A 25,056-nucleotide genomic window follows, 5' to 3' on the forward strand; every position below is an offset into this window, starting at 1 on the left:
TGCATCCCTTTGGTCTACTCTCCTCATCCTAAAGATTGTAATATATTCTTGGTCCGGAGAGATGGCGCAGCCTTGCATGCGCTGACTCAGGACGGACAGTGGTTCCATCCCCTGGCTTCCTATATCATGCCCCAAGCCAGGAGCTATCTGAGCGCTTAGTCAAGAGTAACCCCTGAGCGTCACCGGGTGTGGCCCAAAATTAAAAATTATTTTTATATATTCTCTTTCTACCAAGGCAACCTCATCTCTTATAACTTAATTATGATACTTAGCATAGAATAGACCTTAGCTGTGAAAACTTTATATATTAATGTTTTTGTGTGTGTTTACTGGGATAAATTTTAGAATTGATTCCCTGAATTGTGGGAGCTGTTTTTTTTTCTTATTTTAATGTTTTCAGAGTTCCTCATATTATTGTACATAGAGGTTGTATTAGACAACATTTCCATCAGCAGTGAATAAGGTTTTCTTTCTCTGCATACATTGCATGCATTCCTTGCATACATTGATTGTTTCTGATGTTTTTGATATAAGCAGATGCCATGGCATAAAATAAGACATTTTCTTTTCTCTGATACTAAGTGACACTGAACACATTTTTCATATCTAATCACAATACATATGTATTATTTGTTTATGTTGCCTTTCTTTTTGAGTCATAGTGACAGTTCTCAGAGCTTATTCTTGAGTTTTCATGCAGGGTCTACTTCTGGCAGAAATTGGGGGATCAAATGGGATGCTAAGTCATTGAACTTAGTTTGGCGACATGCAGGGCAAGTGCCCTTCCCATTGTAATATCACTCTGGTCCTGAATAGTATTTATGTAAGTGTCTGTTCATTTTCTTTCTCTATTTATTTTTGTTGGGATTATTGATTTGTGTGTGTTGCTGTGTTGTTGTTGATTTCTATGAGTACTACAAAAAATAATGGCTATTTACCCTTTGTCAGGAGTAGAATGTGTGCATATTTTTTTCTATTTAGTAGGATCTCTATATTGAATTTCATTTCTTTTGCTCATGAAACAAATGAGTTTTAATTGAAATTTATTTAGAAAGATGTGAGGGGAGAGAAAGGGAGAAGTGTGTGTTCAAATGAATGGGATTTCAAGAAAATAAGCAGAGTCACAGAGGTAAGCAAATGAGATACTTGTTCAAAGGAAAAGACAAGCCAGAGGAACAAACAGGATATCTTTATTTTAACCCTAATTTCTTTTTTTTTTTCCTGTGAAAATCTATTTTAGCTTTATGTAACCCTATTTGTTTGCTTTTGCTTTTGTCTTCTTGACAGTGAAGTTAAATTATTAAAAGTAACTTCTAATTTTGATATCCTTGAGAGTCTTCCTTTATTTTCTTTATGCATTTTATAGATAAATACTCTGTATTTATTATTGTGTATTTTATGTTATGTTATATTATGTATGTTATGTTATTTTTATGTTGTATACGTTAATATGTATTGAATCTTTTTATTATTATATTTCAGTTAACATATGAGATAAGGTATCAAATTCTTTCTTTTTCTTTGTATATGTCTAACGATTTTTCAAGAATTTTTTTAATGAGGCCACATTTGGCAGTGTTCAGGGTTTACTTCTGTCTTCACTCAGTTATTATTCTTGGCTGTGGAGAGAAAATCATATACAGTGCTGGATATTGAACCTGCATCAATGCAGGCAAGGCAAATGCCTTTCTAACTTTACTATCAAGAGAATCCAGAACATCATTTGTCAGACAGACATTCCTTCCTCCACGTAATTCAACCAGTTCCTTTTTCATTATGCTATATTTTCATTATCTTAATTTGTTTTGATGTATACCTTATTTATAGAACTACCTCTCTGATGTCTTCCCAACAATATTTATTACACAAAAAAGTAAACATGTATTAAGTTTTTTAATAACTTTTCATGAGTCAGGATAATGTGTTTTCCAATTGTGTTTTGTACAGGTTATAAGAAATTTCATTTTCATTCTGGTTGCCTTGGTCCGGGCAATTTCTGTGCTTCCTTCTCCCTTTTAAAATTCATTGTAATGGCAAATAGCAAAGGAAGATTCCATGTAACAGATTAAAAAATAAAAACTCTGTTCCGATCACAGTGTTCTTAGTTTTCTGTGATTTGTACTATTTAAAGAGAAGTGGAATGTAAATTCTGAGGCCATACAGAGTTCAAATTCTATATTTATTGATTACTCACTATGTGATATTGAACAAGAAAGTATGAATCTATGAAGCATGAGTAATAACTGGCATATCTCACAAAGTTGCTGTGAAAATAAAATAGCAAATGTATGTAAAATATAACCAGAAAGGTCACATATTGATTCTGCTGCCATTATTTGCTATTATTTTATATAAAGTTGCCATTGAAGACCACACTAACTCAAAAAGAGTTCAGAGTAGTTAAACAAAAGTTCCTCTTTTGTGTTATAGACCATGGAATAGTATTTAAAAACATTTGACGCTGTACTCTTGAATTTCCAAACAGCTTGGAAAAGTAACTTAAGTTCTCTTTGCCTCCTTTTATTAATGTTCTAAATGAAAACTGTAGTTCCAACTGTAGTAAATTTGTGTAAGAATTCTATGTTATTACACATATTTACATAGTATTAAAAATATTAACTTAAATATACTTTGTATATGTGCTCATTGATATATAGAGATATATGTTAAGAAAACTGTCAATCCACTCAATATTATTTTTAATTCACATTCTAACCTTTTGCATTCTTTCTCTCTACATAGGGTCAAAAGGTAACACATCCTGCTGTGCTGAGGGTTTTTTCTTGCCTCTAGATTCAGGGATCACTTTTGGTATTTTGGGGAATCATGTGGGGTATCAGGGTAAGAATCAGGTCAATCACTTGAATGCCAAGAGCCATATCTATTTTACTATTGCACAGGCCCCTTGGGTCTCTCATTTTACTTCAGACAAATTTGTTCTGGAGAATTTCCTTCTCCACATAAACACTGGTGAGTTGTTGAATTTTTTTCAGTTATAATTCAACTTTACCACCATACAAAGCTAAAGGCTACTGCTTTTTATGGGTCACTAAGAAGAAAATGTTTTGAAAACTCTAAAATTGAGATTCCTTAGGGTAAATGTGGCTAACATTATGCCATACTAAGTAAAGTCAGTTTTTTCTATTAGACTCATTTTGTCAAGAAATTTTATTATTATTCTACATGTCTACTAACAAGTCTTATTTGGGGGGGGCATATTTGGAAATGCTCAGGAATTTTCCTGACTTTGCACTAAGAAATTAATCTTAGTGATGTTTGGGGACCATTTGGAATTCCAAGAATTGAACCTAGATATGCCACATGTAAGGCAAGTGCCCTCCAAATTCTACTATCACTCCAGCCCTTAGACTTTTAGTATGTTTAAATGTTTTGATTATATTTAATCTGAGGTAATTATGAACCATGAATAGCAATGCTTCTGCTTTTTCTCTCAAGAGGAATAGTACTAAGTGTGCAGAAAATAAGTATATTTTTGTAGAAAACCCCTCACTCAGAGATGATGAGGAATTTGGTTAATTTATTTTATCTATTTCTGTTTGCATCCACATGAAAAAGGAGGAAGGAATTAGGCAAAAAAAAAGGAAAGGAAAAATGATTGACAAGGAGAAAAATAGATTTCTGAGTTAAATATGAACTTCATATATTAAAATATGTTGATAAACAATATTTTAAATTAAATACTCATTCAAGAAGCATGATCAAGGGGCCAGAGTGCTGTCAGAAGCCGTAAGACATCTGACTTGTGCAAGCTAGCCTGGAATCGACCACGGTTTGACCCTCCAGCATCTCATAATGGGTCCCCCAAGCCAGGAGTGATTTCTGAGTTGATAGCCAGGAGTAATCCCTGAGCTTCACTGGGTGTGGCCGAAAAACAAACAAACAAACAAACAAACAAATAAAAAAGTCTGATCAAAAGCCTTATCTCACTTCCACAAATTTTCAAATAAGAAATGTGAACAATTATTTCAAAAGTGAGCAGTATCTGAGGACTTATATTTCTATTTTTATATTAGAAAAACCATTATTAAAAAGCATATATTAAAGGCTGGAGAGGTGGCGCTAGAGGTAAGGTGTCTGCCTTGCTAGTGCTAGTCAAGGAAGGACCGAAGTTCGATTCCCCCGCATCTCATAAGGTCCCCCCAAGCCAGGGGCAACTTCTGAGTGCTTAGCCAGGAGTAACCCCTGAGCATCAAACTGGTGTGGCCCCTCCAAAAAAGCATACATTAGTTGTGACATTCTTAAATTTAATCCATATTTTATTATAGGAAAATTTCTGCTTTAAAAGTATCTCTTCCTATAATACAGTGTGGCAGTTTATCTCATTTTGAAGGTGGTGCCATCATAAAATTGACAATTATCATCATATGACAATTGATTACTTAAAGTATATAGATGCATAATTCATGCCTTGTTGCTCATGGACTAAAGGCATAAGTGACCGTATAGATAATATGAAGATGTAAATTTCAAATATTGGCCAGAATGTTTCGATCATGCTAATTCACTTCAGGCAATAGAGAACAAATTAGTTTTATTTGATTTGCTTTTACCCTCCTCCTCTTTGTCCAGGGGCATCATGAGCCTGGGTGCTAATTATAGCTACACTTTGAGATCAGTAATATTTTCATAGACATACTTATAAAAGACTGAGCGACTCGTGGAGCTTTTTAATATTTCCATGGTGATGCACACAAACAATATATTTTTTAAATGTGTTTCTCTGCGTATGTGATTAGCACTGCCCTGATTGAGTCTATGTTTCTATTTCCAAAAGTTTGCTTACAGCATCCATGGAGGGTTCACTGAGGTGACAGAGAAATGCCCCCCCCCCCACCCCAATCGACTTCCCTACAGAAGAGACTGCAACTCCTGAGAACTTACACTGCTTTTTTTTATTGCTAGGAGCAGAAATCATACACTGATTGTTACTCTTCTAATAAATATTTCAGACTCTGCAATGAATAATTAGTGCAGATAAAATCCCATTTTAATGTCACAAGGTGAAAGGAAGGGAAAAAATATGGAACCGATTTTAAGTTCTGAATCCTGCTTCCCTCCATGGCTGGAAGCCTCCTATATGCACACAATAGATTAACTACCCTCTGTGCATACTATATTTTGTTCAGCTCTTAATATTGTGAAGCGGGACTGAAACAGTCGTTATCTGTGACGGTTCCTGGGTGATTTTTAAGCCCAGCACTACCCACCCAAGTGGCAGTGACACCGGCTTTCACTGAAGCCTTATTACTCTTAAAAGAGCAAATTGGTTGGTTGCACGGCTATTAGGATCTCACAGCAGCCTGAAAGCTGTCAGTACAACTGCTTTTCATCTTTTTCACACACTCCTGACATCTTTCCGCTATTCTGCTGGACACAGACATTACTGGGTTTTTTTTTTTTTATCATTTTCAATCAAGCTCACCCAGAACGCTGAGGAATATATTCCCACGGTAAGCTAAGTGGAGAGCAGAAATTATTTTAGAGCTCCTAATGCAGGAGCAGTGCTGAGTGAGTGTGCTGGGAAGAGCCGGATCCGTGAGAAATGTAGCTTGGCTCAGGGCAAAAGCAGGAGCTTTCCTGGAGCTGTTCGAGATGGCAAAATAGCACCTAGCTCTGATTTTTTTTTTCAATGATTAATGCTGTCTTAATGACCTGGAGGGAAGAGGATGTGAGAGATTTTGTGAAATTAACTTGTGGAAATGTTATCATCCGAGAGAGAGGGGAAGATTACTAGACTTGAACTTCTATTTCTTTTGATCCTTCTCTTCTCTGGACCAACTCTGAGCAAGCTGACTCGGACCCCCTGGAAAGGAAAAGCTTGGAAAGGGGGTAAGTGATGAAAGTTTTGCGGTCAAGATCTAAATGGGCTTGTCAGTCAATGGTAACTTGAGGACAGCTAAAGGTGGGGGGACTGTTTCTGTTGGTGGTCAGATTTTTATTTCAGGAAAGAGGATCTATGGGGTAGGAGGTTAAGAAATGAAGCTTTTTCTGAGAGTTATAAATATTTTAAATTTGGGCTTTTTTTTTTCCTGGGTGTACAAAGCAGGACTGTTTCCAGCAAGGAGGATAGAGGATGAGATTCATGCTATTTTGATATGTGTGTGTGGTGTGTGTGTGTGTGTGTGTGTGTGTGTGTGTTATCTTAAGAAACTGCTTTATTTTAAAAATGAAATGGGTCCTGTTAGATCTCCCAAATTGTTGACAGATTTGGTTACATGATCAGACAGACCAATGTCTGAGAAGGGCATGTTATGAAATACAGTGCCACCAACACTAATTTTCTGGCTGAGTCTAGCAGTTTTGATGTGTTAATAAAGATAAATTGCTTTAACTTTATTGGGGAAAAAAAATCTCTTCAAGGAGAATGAGGCTTTCTGTACTTTGAAGTGTTGCAATCCATTTTCTTCTGCTATCAAAAAAAATTTTTATGAGAAGGGAACAAATGTTTGAGACTTTGAGCTTGCATTTTTATACAGTTCAGTTATTTCCACTTTTCCTGAATGTTGTTTGTTTATACTAGTTGCAAGTTATCAGGGTGTCTGTTCTGAGAATGTTTTAAATCAAATGATGGGGTAGGTATATCCCAAGAGGGACTTTAAGGACAGTGTGTGTGTGTGTGTGTGTGTGTGTGTGTGTGTGTGTGTGTGTGTGTGTGTGTGTGTGTGTGTGTGTGTTGGAGAGAAAAAATTTTGGTGCGGGCTGTCTGAGGATTTGCCTTTGCAGAATCATCCTTGTCACCTGATATTTTTATCTCAGCTCTAGCATGTTTTCTGCACCCCCACTTTGCCTTACTGCCAGCGCTCTGATGTGAGGTTAAAGACAAGCTTGAACATTAACAAGAAGTTTTAATAATTTATCACAGCATCTCAGCAGAAATTTCTAAATACAGGAGCCCCCTTCAGTTTGATCTTTCTCTCTCCTTTTGTTGCATTAAAGACATTACAAATCTTCTACCTATTGTACCTTTTAGGGGAAAGTTCCAACAGGCATTTAGCTTAGCTGTTTGATTCAAAGGAGTGGGGCAGCCAAAAAAATCTTTGGGCCTTGTAAATTATTTCACCACATTACTGTATTTCCAAGTGTTATCAATGATTTTTTTTTCCATTCTTGCAAACTGCAAACTGTTCTTTATGTTAGCCTACATGACAGCTTTTCAGTGGCTGGGACTTGGTGATGTATGTGTTATCTACTCTAGAGGATGTCAGAAGTGTTAACTTGTACTTTGTATATAAATTTTTCAAAAACAGTCGGTACTTCTTGCATATAAAAGTCTAGTTTCTCGTGATAAATTTTTGCAGTAGACATCAGCATTATTGTAACTACTCTGAGGAAGTTAGCTGCAGATTTTAGAAAAATTGTTAACTTGGTAGAAAAGTTTATTTCAAAATGCTTACATGTATTCTTGGGGGATAAATTCATCCCACACAGCTTTGAATACAGATGCATAGGGTTTCATGTGTAAATCAGTTTGGAAATATTACGTATTTGAATAGATGACTGAATTTGCCTATGTACTCTAACTAGCTCAGCTAGAAATGGACTAGCTCTGCTGTAGGACAATGACATGACTCAGTCAAGTTCAGGCCCAGAAAATCATAGCAACTTATCTTATTTACTGTTTTTTTTTTATGGCCTGTTTGTTTTATAGGTCAGTCAAGGTACTGGAAAACTTTAAATGTGTTGACAGTTCTTTACTTTAATGTGATTTTTATAGGTATTGCCAATATGTCACTTTTGACCATTGAGTATCTATCCATTTTTTCAGATTCTGAACTCCTGTAATACATTATTATCCAAATATATATACATATATGTACAAGATATATATACACATATGTTCAAGATATATACATATATGTACAAGACATATATATTTATCTATTCATGACTGTCTTATAAATTCAGATCTATAATCTAGTAGCAGAAACTTTCTGTTACTTTTCTTTTTAATGGTATACATCATTTTAGACAGTTTCTGAAATATTTTATCAGTACTTTATTTCTTAGAAAATAGAAATCTTTATTGTAATACATAGAGCAGCATGGGGAGAATAGAACCTATACAATATAATCAGAGACAAGAAGATTCTGAGTTCAAAATTTGAACAATTACAATAGGTTAGTTTAAGTTCAAAAATTCAAACTGAGAACTCCAGATTGGGTGGGATTGGTGAGTTGGATAGGTTTGACACTGTGGGCTGGGGTTTGGGAAAGTGTGGTGTTCAGGTTAAGACCATATATGCCAAAACCATTGCCAATACCCATTACATTCACAACAATAAATAGAAATAAATAGAAAAAAATACCCTTTAGCTCCCCTTAAAAAGGACACTTTTTTCAGTACTCAAGCTTTTCTGTTTTTACAGGTTATGATCTCAATTGGTGCTCAAATTTTTTAATATCCTGGACAAGGTCATAATAGCAAATAGTTTTCTTAATTTTTTTTATTTCACTCCTGATCCTTATGTGCATTTGTCTTCATCTGAATGAGTGGTCTGTCCATCTCAATATGGTTGTCTGCCACACAATGACCATTTCTATTTCTGTAGTGTTAATAGGAACTACTTTACTCTGTGAAGGAGCTATTGGGGTGGGGGTAAAAAGTGAATCAATGAGCAGTTATGGCCTTTGAGATGTGCTACATAATGAATACAGCTCAAACCTGTATCCATATGCTGATTTGCTGGAACACTCATTAATAATGCTGATTATTGCTGACTACTCAGGGAATACTAAGCTCATCAATGAGCATGAATCTCAAATATAGGTTAGTAGGCCATCATGTTTCCCCTCAGGCATGTCTTTTTTATTTAATCACAATATATGAATTCTGTAAGGAAAGGTGAATGAATGTCTTATCTGATTAGTTCAGAGTATAACACATGTGATCATAAGAGTTTGTGTTCTTTATATGCTAGCCAGAAATTCTAACTCACTAATGGCATCATCCTTTGTAAAATCAAAGAAGATAATTGTTTTGTATTCAACTACTCTCATTATTAAGAAATGAGAAGTAAGTCGGGGCCGGAGAGATAGCGAGGAGGTAAGGCCTTTGCCTTTCATGCAGAAGGTCATCGGTTCGAATTCTGGCATCCCATTTGGTTCCCCGTGCCTTCCAGGAGCAATTTCTGAGCATGAAGCCAGGAGTAACCCCTGAGTACTGCTGGGTGTGACCCAAAAACCACACAAAAAAAATGAGAATTAAGTAGAGAGAGGGATACACTATAGATAAATAAATATTACCAAAAGGGAACTTACATTTTTCTTTTCTTTACTAAATGCATTATATTGATAAACAAGTCTTTCAATGACTTAGGGGTACAATTTCACATTTCTATTCATTATAAGGTATTGAATCACACCCAACAACTAAGTACCAGTAATGTTCTACCGCTGTCCATTAAAGCATGTTCTGCTTTAAATGCAATCTCTCTTTTTCCAATTAATTCTAAAAACACATCATCCAAAATCTTTTCTGCTATCTAAAATTAGAATAATGTCTTTTATTTTTCTTTTTGGGCCACATGCTGTGAGGCTCAGGCTATGCACTCAGAAATCGCTCTTGGCTCGGGGAACCATATGGGACAACCAAGATCCATCCTTCGGCCACCTGCAAGGCAATTGCCCTACTACTGTGCTATCTTACTGGCACCTCTTTTTTTTTGGAGGGGGGAGAGTTGGGCCACTCCCGCGGTGCTCAAGGGTCACTCCTGGCTATTTGCTCAGAAATCGCTCCTGGCAGGCACGGGGGACCATATGGGACACTGGGATTCGAACCAACCACCTTAGGTTTTGGATCGGCTGCTTGCAAGGCAAACGCCGCTGTGCTATCTCTCCGGCCCCAGCTGGCACCTCTTGTTTCATATTTATTGTTACGAGCTTAAATTAAACATGGGATAAAAATAGATATACTTTGGAAACTAGTATACATACTATATATAAGATACATATATTATACATATTACATATGATATACATAAATAATTAGTTCTAGCACATAGTGTAATGAAAACATTAACTCCATGCTCAACAGGACCTTGTGGCCTATCAGCAGTTGCTGTTTCAAATAAAGGAGGAGACAAATCTAGCTCTACTTCTTTTTTTTTTTTTTTTTGGTTTTTTGGCAACACCCGTTTGATGTTCAGGGGTTACTCCTGGCTAAGTGCTCAGAAATTGTCCCTGGCTTGGGGGAACCATATGGGACTCTAGGGGATCGAACTGCTGTCCTTCCTTGGCTATCGCGCTTGCAAGGCAGACACCTTACCTCTAGCGCCACCTCGCCAGCCCCTAGCTCTACTTCTTAAACGTTTCTTTATTTGAACCTCTTAAAAAATTTTGTGGAGTTGATTCTAGTTTAGCGATTATAAGAGTTAAAGTGGGACAAATGGACTACGAAGTTAGCAAAATATTTGTCATTATTCACAACTTAACAAATCTTTCTTTCGTTTCGTTTCTTTCTTTCTTTTTCTCTTTCTTTTTCTTTCTTTTCTTTCTTTCTTTCTTTCTTTCTTTCTTTCTTTCTTTCTTTCTTTCTTTCTTTCTTTCTTTCTTTCTTTCTTTTCTTTCTTTTCTTTCTTTCTTCTTCTTTCTTTTTCTTTCTTTCTTTTCTTTCTTTCTTTCTTTCTTTCTTTCTTTCTTTTCTTTCTCTTTCTTTCTTTCATCTTTCTTTCTTTCTTTCTTTCTTTCTTTCTTTCTTTCTTTCTTTCTTTCTTTCTTTCTTTCTTTCTTTCTTACTACTTTCTTTCCATTAATTAATTTAATTAATTAATTAATTAATTTATTTATTTATTTATTTATTTATTTAAGCCACACCTGGTGACACTCAGGGGTTACTCTGGCTATCAGCCCAGAAATCGCTCCTGCCTTGGGGGATCATATGGGACGCCAGGGGACTGAACTGTGGTCCATCCTAGGTTAGCACATGCAAGGCAAATGCCCTACTTCTTGTGCCATCACTCCAGTCCCCATACTTGCTTTCTTTTATAATTAAACTCATAGTTACAGAACTTAGATGTTAGTGCCCATCTTTGCTACAAAAAAGAGAACCTCATTAATAAATATTTCTTCAATTCCAAAATTGGTTACAAAGTATTATGAGCACTACAGCATTATATTATTTCAACTCATGGTGCATCATAACGCTGACATGGGACATTTTCATTTATGTGACACTATTAACATAACATCATCTGATATCACATCTGTTATTTTATAGTGTGTTACAGTTAACTTGATATTTTCATCTTAAAGGTAAATAAGATGGTAGCAATTTAAAAAACTATCACACTAAGTCTACAAGCATTACTTTTATGATAGTACTTTTTTTTTCTTTTTGGACCACACCCTGTGATGCTCAGGGTTACTCCTGGCTTTGCGCTCAGAAGTCACTCCTGGGTCAAGGGACCATGTGGGAGCCTGGGAATCAAATTAAGGTTCGTGTTGGGTCAGCCTAGTATAAGGCAAAATCCCTATCAATGAGCTATCGCTTATATATGAGCTTGGCCCCTTATAATAGTATTTTTAAAGTGATTCCTACTTGTATGCTAGAACATTTATTAACTTGTTTTACTAAGTACTTCAAACAATCCAGTATTACAAATTTCTTGTTATAGTTCATTATTTTATTTATTTATAGAATTTGAATACAAAAGATTTATTGAATTGTAAATGTCAAAATAATTTAAGACTTCCTGTTTGAAGGAAAAGAAATAGATCATTATGTCTTTCTTTTTTTCCATCCCTGGAATATTTTTTTACAATTAGGCCCAATGCTTTGATAAAACACCCCCATTCACATTTTGAAACTAGTCGTTTATCTTATAAAAGAAAATACTTTAGATAAAACAAATGTTCAACTTTTATAGTTCATTATTTTATGTGCATTTCTATCATAATAATACCACTTTGAAGATATTTGAAAAGAAATTTTATCTTTGATACATATTATCTGCTAATGATGAACTATACATATTTTTATGAAGCAGAAAATATATGAAAATTTACATAGGTATTAAAATTATCCAAATTATCAGGAGACTTTAAATACCCCAATTTCAAGTATTTTTACATTTATTTATGTGCAATCCTCACCTTTTTCAATGTTGGAGAATCATATTCATCACTATGTTTTCACTATAGAATTTACATTTTTGTTTTAGTTATAGAAAAATAAGAATGTATTTATAGTATTATGATTTGGAAAATCCTGGCAATCTCATACAAAAATGGTGCATAAGGATAAAAAGAAACCAAGGTTGTTGTTCAAAAGTAATTTATAATGTGAGATTGTGAATCTGGAAACTGAACTATATGAATATTCATGGGAAATGTAAAGTGTTCTTTGTACTGTGTATAATCATCGCTTCTGTTTTTCATTTGTTTAAATTATTTAATCTCCATATGTATGCAATAAATAGATTTAATACCTTCTCCCTTCAAATACTAAAGAGTACATTCTAAAGTTAAGCCTATATTGAGTATGTCTTTTTCCAAAATATTAAAAATGTTATTTTAATAGGTTTTAAGAGAGAACTAAAGTCTCATTATATCTGCTAAATATTTTTTTTATCTTTTAGAGTGTTATTTGAAAAATAGTATTTGATAAAGTCAGTCAAATGGCTGATAAATCTTGATAAGAAAACATTTGACCTTGAAAAATAATTCTAGAAATTATGACAATGTATCTCATTCACTGCTATTGTATTTACTTTTATTCAAACTCTTATTCTCATATTGAGCACGTTGACACCAGCATAGAAGTTTGTGTTAATTAAACTGCATTAAGAGTGAGCAACCAGGGTAAGCATTGGTGTTGATGTGCTTATCTCATGTGCTTATTTCAGTGATCTCTTTGATTAGTGTATTTGCTATCATGTGACTGAAACAACCAGATATTTCCTAAATAAATTAACCTTAGATGTCTATTTTTATGAATGTCAAGTGGTGGAAAATTAAAAATTTTGAAGTATTCTTTGTATTAAAATATGGGCAGTAAACGTTTCTAAATTTAATTTGTTGATATAATAGATACTTTTTAATATAATTTTATTTTAATCATAGTGAACATATCGTTCACAGTAATATTTATGTTCATATTAACAGTGAATTAGGGGAATTCCCACCACTGAATTGTCCTCCCTCCACCTCTGCTCCCATCCTGCCTCCCATAGCCTCCACCCTCACCCCGCCCCCCCCCCACCTGCTGCTAAAATGAGTGGTCCCCTCTGTGCCTAGCTTACTACTTAGTGATCTTTCAACTGTTTGGTCATGGTACCTCCATTATATCCCCCTCTAATTGGGAGGCTGGACTAGATAGTTAAGATTATGTGCTTTTGTTTGAAGAAGAGAAAAGTAAGAAAATGGGGTAAAAATCAAATATGCTGAAAATGGGCGGAGTCCATCGAGGCTTTCATCCTAGGTTTGAGAGACGAAGGGAAAAAAGAAGGTGGAGCACCACATCAGTATAAAAAGAAGTACTGAATAAAATATCCAGTGAGCACTACAGCAATAAAGATAGGCACCACAGTCTTGCCATGGACATTGAGATAAAAAAAAAAAAAAAAAAAAAAAAAAAAACATGACAGAGCACAAAACAGAAGAAAAGAAGAAAGAATAAATAAATAAATAAATAAATAAATAAATAAATAAATAAATAAAAATGGAGACAACCAGTTCAATATCCACACCAAATCAAAAAATCGACAAAAGCTAGATAAAAAAAATAAATAAAATAAAATAAAAAAGGATTATTTTGTGCTTTTTGACCTTTTTTTTCCCCTCCTGCACAGGCACAGTAAACATTGGAGTCATTCAAAAAAGAATTCCCTTGGCCTAAGAGATACTGGGTTTCTTCACTCTTGGAGTATATTGTCATGGGATTAACTATAGACTCCTCTTGGTAGCAAGTGCTGATCCATTTTTATGGATTAAAATTAATTGGGGAACACTGAGATGTTGCACCACATCTGAGAGTGCTCAGGGGTAACTCATGGATCTGTACTCATGTATCGGTCCTGAAGAAGTTTAGGGAACTATAGACCAGGAGATTAAAACCAGAAACAACTACATGCAACACAAGCACTTGAGCTCTACATTATCCTGTAGGACTCTGTATTTTGAGTATTTTATTTTATAACATGCAAGTTATTTATAAATTCATCCTATACATATAAAAGTAGCTTATAAAATCATGTGAATATGCAACACCAGTAGGGTGTACAAAAATTTCTATATGTGTTTTTTTTGTAAGTTCTTACTGCTGTCCAAATCTGTGAGAGGACTTATTAACAAAAATCCAAGAAAGATAACTTTGTTCCAACTACAAAGAAAATAAAGATCTTTGAAGAGATTAATCTTAAAACTAAGAAATTGACACTAATAAAAAGCGTTAGAGATATTAGTGTTAGGGTCAATGAATCCATCATTAGTGTTGTGTCAGAATCTTCATTCAAAACTCCATTTTAAAGGTTTTACAACTGAGCCATAAAAATTTTCCTTCAGGATGAATCATAGTATTAGGCTTTTGTGTGAGAGCAATTTCATTTTCTCCGCTTTCAAATTCAAACCTTTAACCTTCAAAGTTACTTTAGTGCAAGAAAAGAAAAAGGTTTGTTGTAAAAATAGCCATTTTGAAAGCAATAGCAAATTTAATAGCCAATAGCAAAATTAAAAACTGTTAAATATTTGTATTTGACTGAAAAAATTTAAGTAATTCAAATAAAAAATAATGGTCTGTAAAATAAAGAAAATAAGTACATTTTTATGGGCAAGTATATTCATCAGGCTTTGCGACCTCATCTAAAGTTGTCCTTCAGGCATTCGGCCTCATTGATCCTTAGTAATATCTTTGTGGAGCAGTAGAATTTATTTAAAAAAAAAAGCAACTTATGATAATGATTTTGGAAGTATAATGTGAAAATCAAAGATTCAGTGTCCTTAGTTACTAGTACCTTAACAATAATATATACTTTCACAAAAAAAAGTGTGTCTATTCTGGTTTCACATTGGAACTTAGAAGTCTTTTATCAGGAAGTGTATAAAATGGCCTATCAAAGATGAAAAAAAAATTTCATTTGATTTTCTAGAACACACATGTACACACACAAGAAATTTGGAGTTTTCTTTTTTTTTTTTTTTTTTTTTTTTGGTCACATCTGGCGGCACTCAGGGGTTACTCCTGTCTCCATGCTCAGAAATAGCTCCTGGCAGGCTCAGGGAACCATGTGGGATGCCGGGATTCAAACCACTGTCCTTCTACATGAAAGGCAAATGCCTTACATCCATGCTATCTCTCCAGCCCTGGAGTTTTCTATTCTTATGTATTAATTTTTTAATGGAATGAGAGAACATTATTCTCCTTATAGCAATATGGTTCCAAAGAAATGACTTCAATGTTAAACATAAAGCAAAAATGAAAGCTGAGTTTAGTATTATTTCAGGATTTGGAGGAACAACAGATATACAAATAGTATTTTGTATTTATGTTCTATTGGTATATACTCAAACCTCAATCACTGTTAAAAATGGGAAAGCTTATATCTAATATTCACTCTTCTATTTACTATCATATTCATTTGTGGTACAAGAATAATAGTTTTCATAAATATTTCTTTTGTCTTGTATTATGATAAGATTTGAAAAGAAAGCATTTCTAATTGATAAAATAGATAAAGTAATTGTGAATTAAATGTTTTAGGTAGGATAGTACTTGGTGACTTCAGAATAAAATTCAGTCAAATTTGCTACTAAAATACTTCTATATCAAATGACTACTATCCCATATGCTTCGGATTCCATTTTTTAACTTTTTTAAATAAAAAAATCTGGCTCAGTGACAAAACATATACATCACATGCCATATTTTTCATACATGAGAACTGGTTTTGATCCTCAGGACTGTTGGGAAAAAAATGGAATATTATTAAATTTATAGTGTTCAAGTATAATGTTAAAGAATATGTATACAGTCATCAATTATATTTATATAAATGGCTATATATCAAATTTTATTTTTAATAAGTGCCAAATAAAGGAGCCTACATTATCTCACGCAGAGAAAGTATATTTCTCTGATATTTTTATTCATAAAATATGACTTAATGAGTTAACTCAGAAGTGACAGTTTATAGCTCTTGATAAGTTGCCAGGAAAAGTATAGGAATTCATACCCTCTGTCAATTTATGAAGAGTTCACCATGTCAACGACTAGGATAGACCCTACATATGTTTGATAGAATCTCTTTTGTATCAAATGTCAAAAACTCTGTCATCAAAAAAGTACTTATTTATTAAGCTGGGCAAAGTCCAAGATTATGTCCTGGAGGCAGGGGCACAACTCTGTAAGTCTCTAATGTAATAGTTGGTAGATAATAAAGAACTTATTTTAGAGTAATCAGGAATGTAACTAATGTGTCATCCAGAATCCATAGGGGCCTGAGAATTGCTTCTGGCTAACTAGTCAGGACTTTTCAATTGCTAACATTTCACTACTGTTAAGGGACTACGTGGATCAACACAGCTTCATTTAAGGCTGAGGTTTTCAGAAATTGCCATTTGTGAAGAGTAAAGAATCAATGCACATTTTGATGAGAAGTTTTCTGTTTATACATTTCCACTCAGCATCCCCCAAAGATATTATTGTAGTAATATGTACACTGTACAGTCAAGATAAAACAGCATGGGGCCAGAGAGGTGACGCTAGAGGTAAGGTGTCTGCCTTGCAAGCGCTAGCCAAGGAAGGACAGCAGTTCCATTCCCCAGCGTCCCATATGGTCCTCCCAAGCCAGGGGCGATTTCTGAGCGCTTAGCCAGGAGTAACCCCTGAGCATCAAATGGGTGTGGCCCGAAAAACAAAACAAAACAAAACAAAAAAAACCAGCATGTCCTTAACTATTAGCAAACTGTTATATTCCCATACCATGTGTATTCAGTACAGCTGTAAATCTAAAAGTACTTTAATTCATTTAGACACAGATTTATTGAATTCTCCTATCTTAAAAGTTTAATGATTAGAGAAGACAAGGATAAAATATATATTTGAAGAAGAAAAGCTAATATGATGAATGAGCTATAATTTATATACTCCTAGTTTTTTGAAAGCTCTTAATAGGTGGGTTTAAAAGTTAAAAATAATTCAGAAGGGTCCAGGAGTAGAGAGCTTGCCATCCACACAGCCAACCTGATTTCAATCCCAGGATCTCATATAGTTTCTCGCATAGCACCACGAATGATGTCTGAGCACAAATCCAGACACACCTCTGAACATGGCTGCATTTGTCTCTGCCATTAAAAAAATAAATTAAATTAAAAATATGCCAGGTGTTCGAGAATAGAAAAGCAGAGACACTTGACTTGTATGACATTTAATAGAGTTTTATTCCCTAGAGACTGGTTCAAATACCTCTAGAGTGATCCCTGAGGGGCTGGAGCAGTGGGGCAAGAGGTAGGGTGTTTGCCTAGCATACGCTGACCTAGGATGGACCGTGGTTCGATCCCCCAGTGTGCCATATGGTCCCCCAAGCCAGAGCGATTTCTGAGTGCACTGCCAGGAGTAACCCGAGTGTCACCGGGTGTGCCCCCCCCCCCAAAAAAAGAAAGAAAGGAGTGATCCTTGAGCACAGAGCCTGGAGTAAGACCTGAATGTCATGAGGTTGGAGTCAAAAGAAAAATAAAACCTTTAAAAATAATTTTCATAATAGTCGGAACAGTAAACTACTGAAAATATAAAAAGCTATGCAGCTTTTTTTATCTTTCATATTTTGTAATAGGCTCTGCAGACCAATTTCATTTACCTCTCTAACTTTTTACTTTCAGTGTATGTTGGCGTAGGGGTTGGGGTGGGAAGTCACCCAAGGCAGTGAACAGGGTTCAAACCCAGAACTTTGCTGGGAGAAAGCGTTGCTCTTAGAGGTTCTTAGAGAGCCATATTTTGACAAGCCTAGGCCTCATGAATACAAAGCATGGGTTTAGCACATCTATCTTTCTAGCCCATAAAAATCTCTAAATTACTAATTATTATATCCAAAACATATATTGTCTGAGCCATTTTCATTTGCCATGTAATATGAGAGTAATAACTTACCAAAAGTTAGCAGGTAGTGTATTTTTGAACAGGGTATCCAAACAGATAAACAGAGTGCTGTGTATGGGGACCAATCATTTAATCAACGACGTGCACTTTGCCATAGTGCACATAGTGAGAATTCATATAAATTGTAATACAGTCAGTCATGGATAGACTTAAAGACTAAGCAAAAAAAAGTAGAACATAAAAACTTAGGAGCAAGGATCATTAATAAGACAATTCCTTATGATGGTAGAGAACTTGACATAGTGCCTGTTACCTGTATCAGCTAGCAGATGGACAACGTGTGCAGAACCCATCACATTTTTAAGATTAGTGTTTTGAAACCTTAAGAACTAAAGTAATAACAGAATCACATAGAGAATAAAAATTTAAATTTTATTCAGCCTTCATTTATGAATAGTTAATATATAATGTCACTTTTATTAAAAATTGTTATCTGAACTATTTAGCTGCTTTTCCAATGTGAGTTGATCAAAGCATCTCATTAAATAAATTACTTAATAAGTTCAAAATACTGTATATTATGGCTGGAGAAATAGTACTGCAGAAAGGCACTTTGACAGTTTGGACCTGAATTTGAACCCTTGCACACCATTTTGTCCCCTAAAAACTTCCAAGAGTGATCACTATACACAGAGCCGAAAGTAAGTCCAAAGTTCTATGAGTATTGCCCCTTCAAAATATGTATAAATTGTGCATTAATATTGTGATTTTGTTCCACAACTATAAAATTGGTCATTCTGTAGTGGTGTATAAATTAGCACACAAAAGTATGATGAATGTAATACACATAAATTTCATATTTTACACTTATTATTCATTTATTTAAATATATAATTATAAGGGTTATATCACATGTCAGGTATTAAATATTTATATACATTTTACCATTTCAATTATAAAAGTAATAGTTTTTACATTGAAACTGTGTCTTCATATAGTAATTAAATTATTGGATGTTGTTGATGCAATATTATAATTGTAATACCTTAGGAATTTAGATTATTTATCTGAAACATTTAGTTAAGTGTTTAAGTATACTAGTTAAATTGTTTGAACCTAGGGTCATATTATATAAAAGAAAAATTATACTAATTTTAAAATCTATGAAGTATAATTCAATGTTACTTTTAATTGTCATTCAGTTTCTATTAGGTCTGTCTGAAATATTAAGTATTAAACATCAATAGATGCACTAAGAAGATACATTTTATTTTTTATCTTCATTTTTTATCTTTATAATTTTTATTTTTATTCCAAGAATCTTAGCCTCAGTATCATATAAATAAATTTAAAAATATCATGGTAAAGGGAAATTGCCTCTGCCTCACAGATGTGATCAGTGCTAGAACATTTATTGTATGTCTGTAATTCAACTATAAAAATATATTAAAATCTATAAAAATCTTTGTAAATGTAGTACATTAATAATTTTTAAAGAAAATAAATTAGTATATAGATTTACATGTAGTATTTTCTATTAAAAGTTAAAATTAATTTATACTTTTAGTTTTATATAGATATCTTCATGACCCCTAGCACATGATTTTTTATTTATCTTTGTTGCCAGTGAATCTAAAATGGGCAGCAAACAGCTTCTTTCACTGTACATGAAATACACATAGAAAATCACTTAGCTATGTACATTTGAAGTTCTCTCAATAAAAGTTTTAAGAGATTAGAAGCATTTTCTACTTCAGGGTCACTTTTAACCTGAATAATATATAAACATGGGGAAAGTACAGCAGTTCTACTGAGAATTGCTTCAGAGCTTCAATAAAATTCTCTGTCATTTTAACAATGATAAGTTTAGTGAATCATTGAATTTCGTATCATATTAAACATCCAATGCCAATGTCTTAGGATTTCCCTTTCATCAGTACTCTGTTTAAAGAAATTGAAGTAGAAGATATAGGTGCCATGAACTTTCTTTGGGAAGTCGAGTTAAGCATTAAGGGGCTACTTCTCTAGCCTTAAAAGCCACAGGGAACTTTAAATTGTTATTGAGAATAGAATCATTACTTTTACTTGGTCCTGAAAGGTGCTTATTCCCAGTCCGTTTCCTATTTTAAAAAATTACATACGTATAATTTTGTAAAAAAAAAAAACATTATTTAAAATATATTCTTAAGGATCTACATTTGGGAAGTTGATCAACAAATAAGTGAACAGTGCCTTTCTCTATAAGCAATTGACAATCTATTGAACATTACTTAAATTCTTTAAATGGAATACTATGTTTGCTATTGGATTATTATTTGAAGCAGAACCTTAGATTTAAAAACCTATCTCAATGTCAAAGTAAATATAGGCATCTTTAAGAAGCTCATGAAAACAGTTTTGATGATTAGAAATTTTTCACTCAAGTGAGTTTCTTTTTACTCAAAAATGTTCCCTCCATTTAAATAGGAAAACATATTTCCTGTTATTCTCTATAAATTGGTAATATGGTTTTCTGATAATAAAGTTTTAGTGGTAAAGTAGTATTATAAATCGGTCAAGTAAAATATAAATACTCTTAAATTGAACTTTATATGTAATAACTGTAAGTCTTCATATGTTTCACATTTTATAAGTGTTTTCTTACTCAAGATCTTCATTACAAATGTCAAATATTGAAGTCAGACTTATATAGCATAGAGTGATAATACAAGGTAGGATACTTGCCTTGCAAGAGCTGATAGGGTATGTTTCTCTGTATCACACATGTTGCCCTGAGTCCCCAGATTTGATCCCTGAGGATCAAAAAATAGAATCAGGATCAAGATTTGAGCATACCTAAGTGTGGCCAAAAAAACAAAAAGTAATTTTTTTGGGGGGGGCCCACACCCGTCTGATGCTCAGGGTTATTCCTGGCTAAGCCCTCAGAAATTGCCCCTGACTTGGGGGGACCATATGGGACGCTGGCTAGCGCTTGCAAGGCAGACACCTTACCTCTAGCGCCACATCACCGGCCCCAAAAACTAATTTCTTAAAGATAGCTTTTACAGTAAGATGGAAAATAAAAGTCAACAGACATTTCAGATATTATGCTTTAAATTAAAATGGATATTCTGATTTTTACTAAATAAAACTTAAAAAACGTCTGGTTAACTTATCATTCCTCATGCTTTTCTTAGTTTGAATATAAAAGCATTTATTCATTTACTTATTTATTTTTTTGATTTTAGGTACCGCCAGATGATTCTTAGAACTTAATCCTGGCTCTATGCTCAGCTCAGCTCAGCTCAGCTCAGGAATCACTCCTGGAGGGTTCAAGTCGTAATATTGGGTACTGGGAATTGAAAGCAAACACTATATCCACTGCACTATAACTCATGTCCCAGAATTAAATTGGATTCAAAACTTAACTGCAAACGTGTGGTTGTGTGGTGGTATCAATTATCAGAAAATAGCCATTAATGCAACTTGATGTTTCTTGAAATGTTTTACTTGAATTTAAGATCAAACATTAATTGTTAAATAAGTTTCTCACCTTTTACTCACCACTTGAAATGGTACTATTATTCAAAATAAATAAAATATTGTTTATCAAAATAAAATAAAAATATTGTTTTTTGTTTTTGCTTTGATATAATTAATAGTTTGTTTATTTGATAAATCTCTTTGCCAAAAACACATTAAGTTTTCTGGAAAAGAGCAAGTCTTAATTTAGCAAGATAATAATGTATATCACTTGAATAATTTACCATAGTTGTATAAATTAAATTATTTTGAGCCTGAGGTATTAAGAAAATATACCCTACATCTTTAAAAACAATTCTAGAAATATTAAGAGCAAAGCTTTTTGGAAAACATAAATAAATATTGCCAATGAGTATTTCATAACACTATATTTTTTAATATTTAATATGTTGTATTTTTCTGGATATTTTGTTTGCACCAAATCAGAATTATTTGTATTTTTTCTTATTTATTATATGTCAACAGAGGTTAGATCTGGAGTAAGCTGGGGGCTTTAGTATAATTTATATTTCTTCTTTTTTTTTTTTTTTTTTTTTTTTGGTTTTTGGGCCACACCCGATAATGCTCAGGGGTTACTCCTGGCTATGTGCTCAGAAGTTGCTCCTGGCTTGGGGGACCATATGGGACACCGGGGGATCGAACCGCGGTCCGTCCAAGGTTAGCGCAGGCAAGGCAGGCACTTTACCTTTAGCGCCACCGCCCGGCCCAATTTATATTTCTTCTAAATAAAAATACATGATTAATATGAGGAGTTGAATAAGGGAGAAAATTTCAATTAGAATCCAAAATTGCTATAGCCTTACAACAAATAATGTCAGTAATTATAGCTCTCCTATAGAAGAACCACTTTAGGGGCTGGGCGGTGGCGCTAGAGGTAAGGTGCCTGCCTTACCTGCGCTAGCCTTGGACGGACCGTGGTTCGATCCCCAGGCATCCATTATGGTCCCCCAAGCCAGGAGCGACTTCTGAGCACATAGTCAGGAGTAACCCCTGAGCGTCACCGGGTGTGGCCCAAAAACCAAAAAAAAAAAAAAAGAAGAACCACTTTAATTATGTCTGATGTTCTTCTTGATGTTTGCATGTGTATGATCATGTACATATTCTAATAAAATTTTATTTATTTTTATGAAACTTATAATAATTAATAATATAATTACAAAATCATTTTATATGTAACTTTATGCCATAAGTTTTACTTTAATAATTTAGATATACATAGTATTATTTTGTTCTTAATATGTGAACTTACATCTGATAGGTTCCTTCAAAGGTTTTAAAATTAGAATTGTTTCAAAACATGGCAGGTCAATAATCTTTGATTTATAAAGCAAAAGATAATTTTGGAAATGAGTTTCAATGTGATGCACATTCAACCGTAAAACAAATGATTATCCAAAAGTAAGCACTTTAATAGTGACAATTAATATATAGAAAATTTTAGAAATACATTTTTTTAATTTATTATTGTGTTCTTGATATAATGTTTGAAAATCTGACACAGGAGCACAGCATTTTGTATTTTCTTTACCTGAGAAGACTGATTTCTATTTGTGGAAGATCCTAGTCTTCACCAAGTATAGATTCAGGAGGGAAGAATGCACATGGAGCAATGAAGGAAGGGTAAAAGGGACTCTCTCAGCCAGTCAGATGAGAATAATCAACCCTGGCAGTCAGTGAAGTAACAGACAATTTAGCCAGATCATCCTCATATTCAAAATGTGTTATGATTATTGATTTTTTTGTCTATACCTATTGGTACTCAAGGCTTCCATCTGGCTTTGTTATCAAGTAGACACTTCTGCTAGTGCTCCCAGGACCATGCCAGATAGGGGATACAGGTCTCTAAATATGCTAAGCATGTGCTCTTATTGAACTACTGTACATACTCGAGTATAAGATGACCCAAGTATAAACCGATCCCCCCTAATTTTACCCTAACACTGGGAAAATTTAGTGATTCGAGTATAAGAAGAGGTGGAAAATGCAGCAGCCACTGGTAAATTTCAAAAATAAAAACATATAATCAAAACAATTATAATAATTGAGGAATCTGTAGGTTAAATGTTTTTCAATATTTATTGCTAAAGAAAAACTGTAAACTAGCAACAATAACTTTAAAACTTTAAATAAAGTGCAGAAAATCATAGCTTAACAGCAAATCACAAAGGTTAAAATCCTTCAAAACTGATTCTGCGTCCTCCTCATCTGTATGTCCAAAGAGAGCTTCAGCTGTATCCGATGTGAAGGGATCAGCAAAGACATTGTCATCAACACTGGGTTCACAGATATCATCATCGCTGCTTTGGTGTCATACAAAGTGCAGAATATTGTGGGTTCAATACTTCAGTGGCATGCAGTTCGGTTCAGCTCTTCAGCTCAGCTGCGACTTGTGGATTGAGCTGAAGTACCACTCCCTCAAGCAGATGCAGAAGATGACTGGAGACTACTTGCATTTTATTTGGTGTGTGTATGACCCTAGTATAAGCTAAGTTAGGGTCTTTCGACACATATTTTATGCTTAAACTCGAGTATTTAGGTATTTCTCCAACTTCTTTAACCTCAAACTGTCTTGTTTTAGATTGGGGGCACTTGCTGGTGTGCCCAGGACTTACTCCTGGCTCTGTATTCAGAAATGACAATGGGCAGTATTGGAAGGCAGTATGTGGTACAGGGCAGGTTCCTGCTGTATCATTGCTACAACCCAATCTCTTTAACTACTTGGGGGGAGGGGTTTGGTCCTGGCAGCGTTCAGGGGTTATTCCTGACTCTGGGCTCAGAAATCGTTCCTGGCAGTCTTGGGGGACCATATGGGATGCCAGGATTCAAACCATTGTCCTTCTGCATGCAAGGCAAACACCCTACCTCGATGGTATTTCTCTGGCCCAAACTTCTTGATTTCATATATTAAGAGTGGTTTCATTACTTACAGTTAAATATTGTATTAGTTACACTTGACTTTTATACAAAATATTATTTTTAGCTATGACTATACAATAGTTTATGATTTTTCTTCTAAAATATTAATTGAGGCAAATATGTATTTATCATATTTAGTGTTGCTACATGGAAACTATGGCTTTCAGGTTTAAGAATGATCCATCATCAGCCTCAGGTTCAGTATCAGTAGATTTTATTAAAGTTGACTTTAAAATATTCTACTAACCAATATTTCATAAGAATATTTAATATATTCAAAGTAACTAGGTCATGTAGTAACATTAAAGATAAACATTGTAGACTGTTTAGTAATAATAGCATGGCTATGTAAAATGACCATATTTAAAGCAGGCAATATTCTGTAAATGTTATTAAAAAAGAGCTGAAACAGTGAAATAAAGACAAAATTTAAAAGATTGGAGAAATTTGGCCTATAATAAATAAGAATATCCTTGGTGTTACAGTACAATAGGTAGGAGACATGTCCTTTAATGTAAGTAGCCTGGATTCAACCTACAGCACCACATATAAACCTCTAGCACTTCTAG

The 25,056-nt window shown here is 34.1% G+C and overlaps 1 protein-coding gene across 1 annotated transcript in view; it reads left to right on the top strand.

The window, feature by feature from the left end:
* Positions 1-5,336: 5,336 nt before the first annotated feature.
* ROBO2 (roundabout guidance receptor 2) overlaps positions 5,337-25,056 on the top strand; it is a 1,375,087-nt gene continuing 1,355,367 nt past the window's right edge. Inside the window, exon 1 of the mRNA XM_049785493.1 lies at positions 5,337-5,850. Within this exon, the coding sequence (XP_049641450.1) occupies positions 5,721-5,850 (130 nt within the window). The 5' untranslated portion in view covers positions 5,337-5,720. The remainder of the gene's footprint in view (positions 5,851-25,056) is intronic.

This window comes from Suncus etruscus, chromosome 13 (assembly GCF_024139225.1).
Source record: "Suncus etruscus isolate mSunEtr1 chromosome 13, mSunEtr1.pri.cur, whole genome shotgun sequence".
Classification (NCBI taxonomy): domain Eukaryota; kingdom Metazoa; phylum Chordata; class Mammalia; order Eulipotyphla; family Soricidae; genus Suncus; species Suncus etruscus.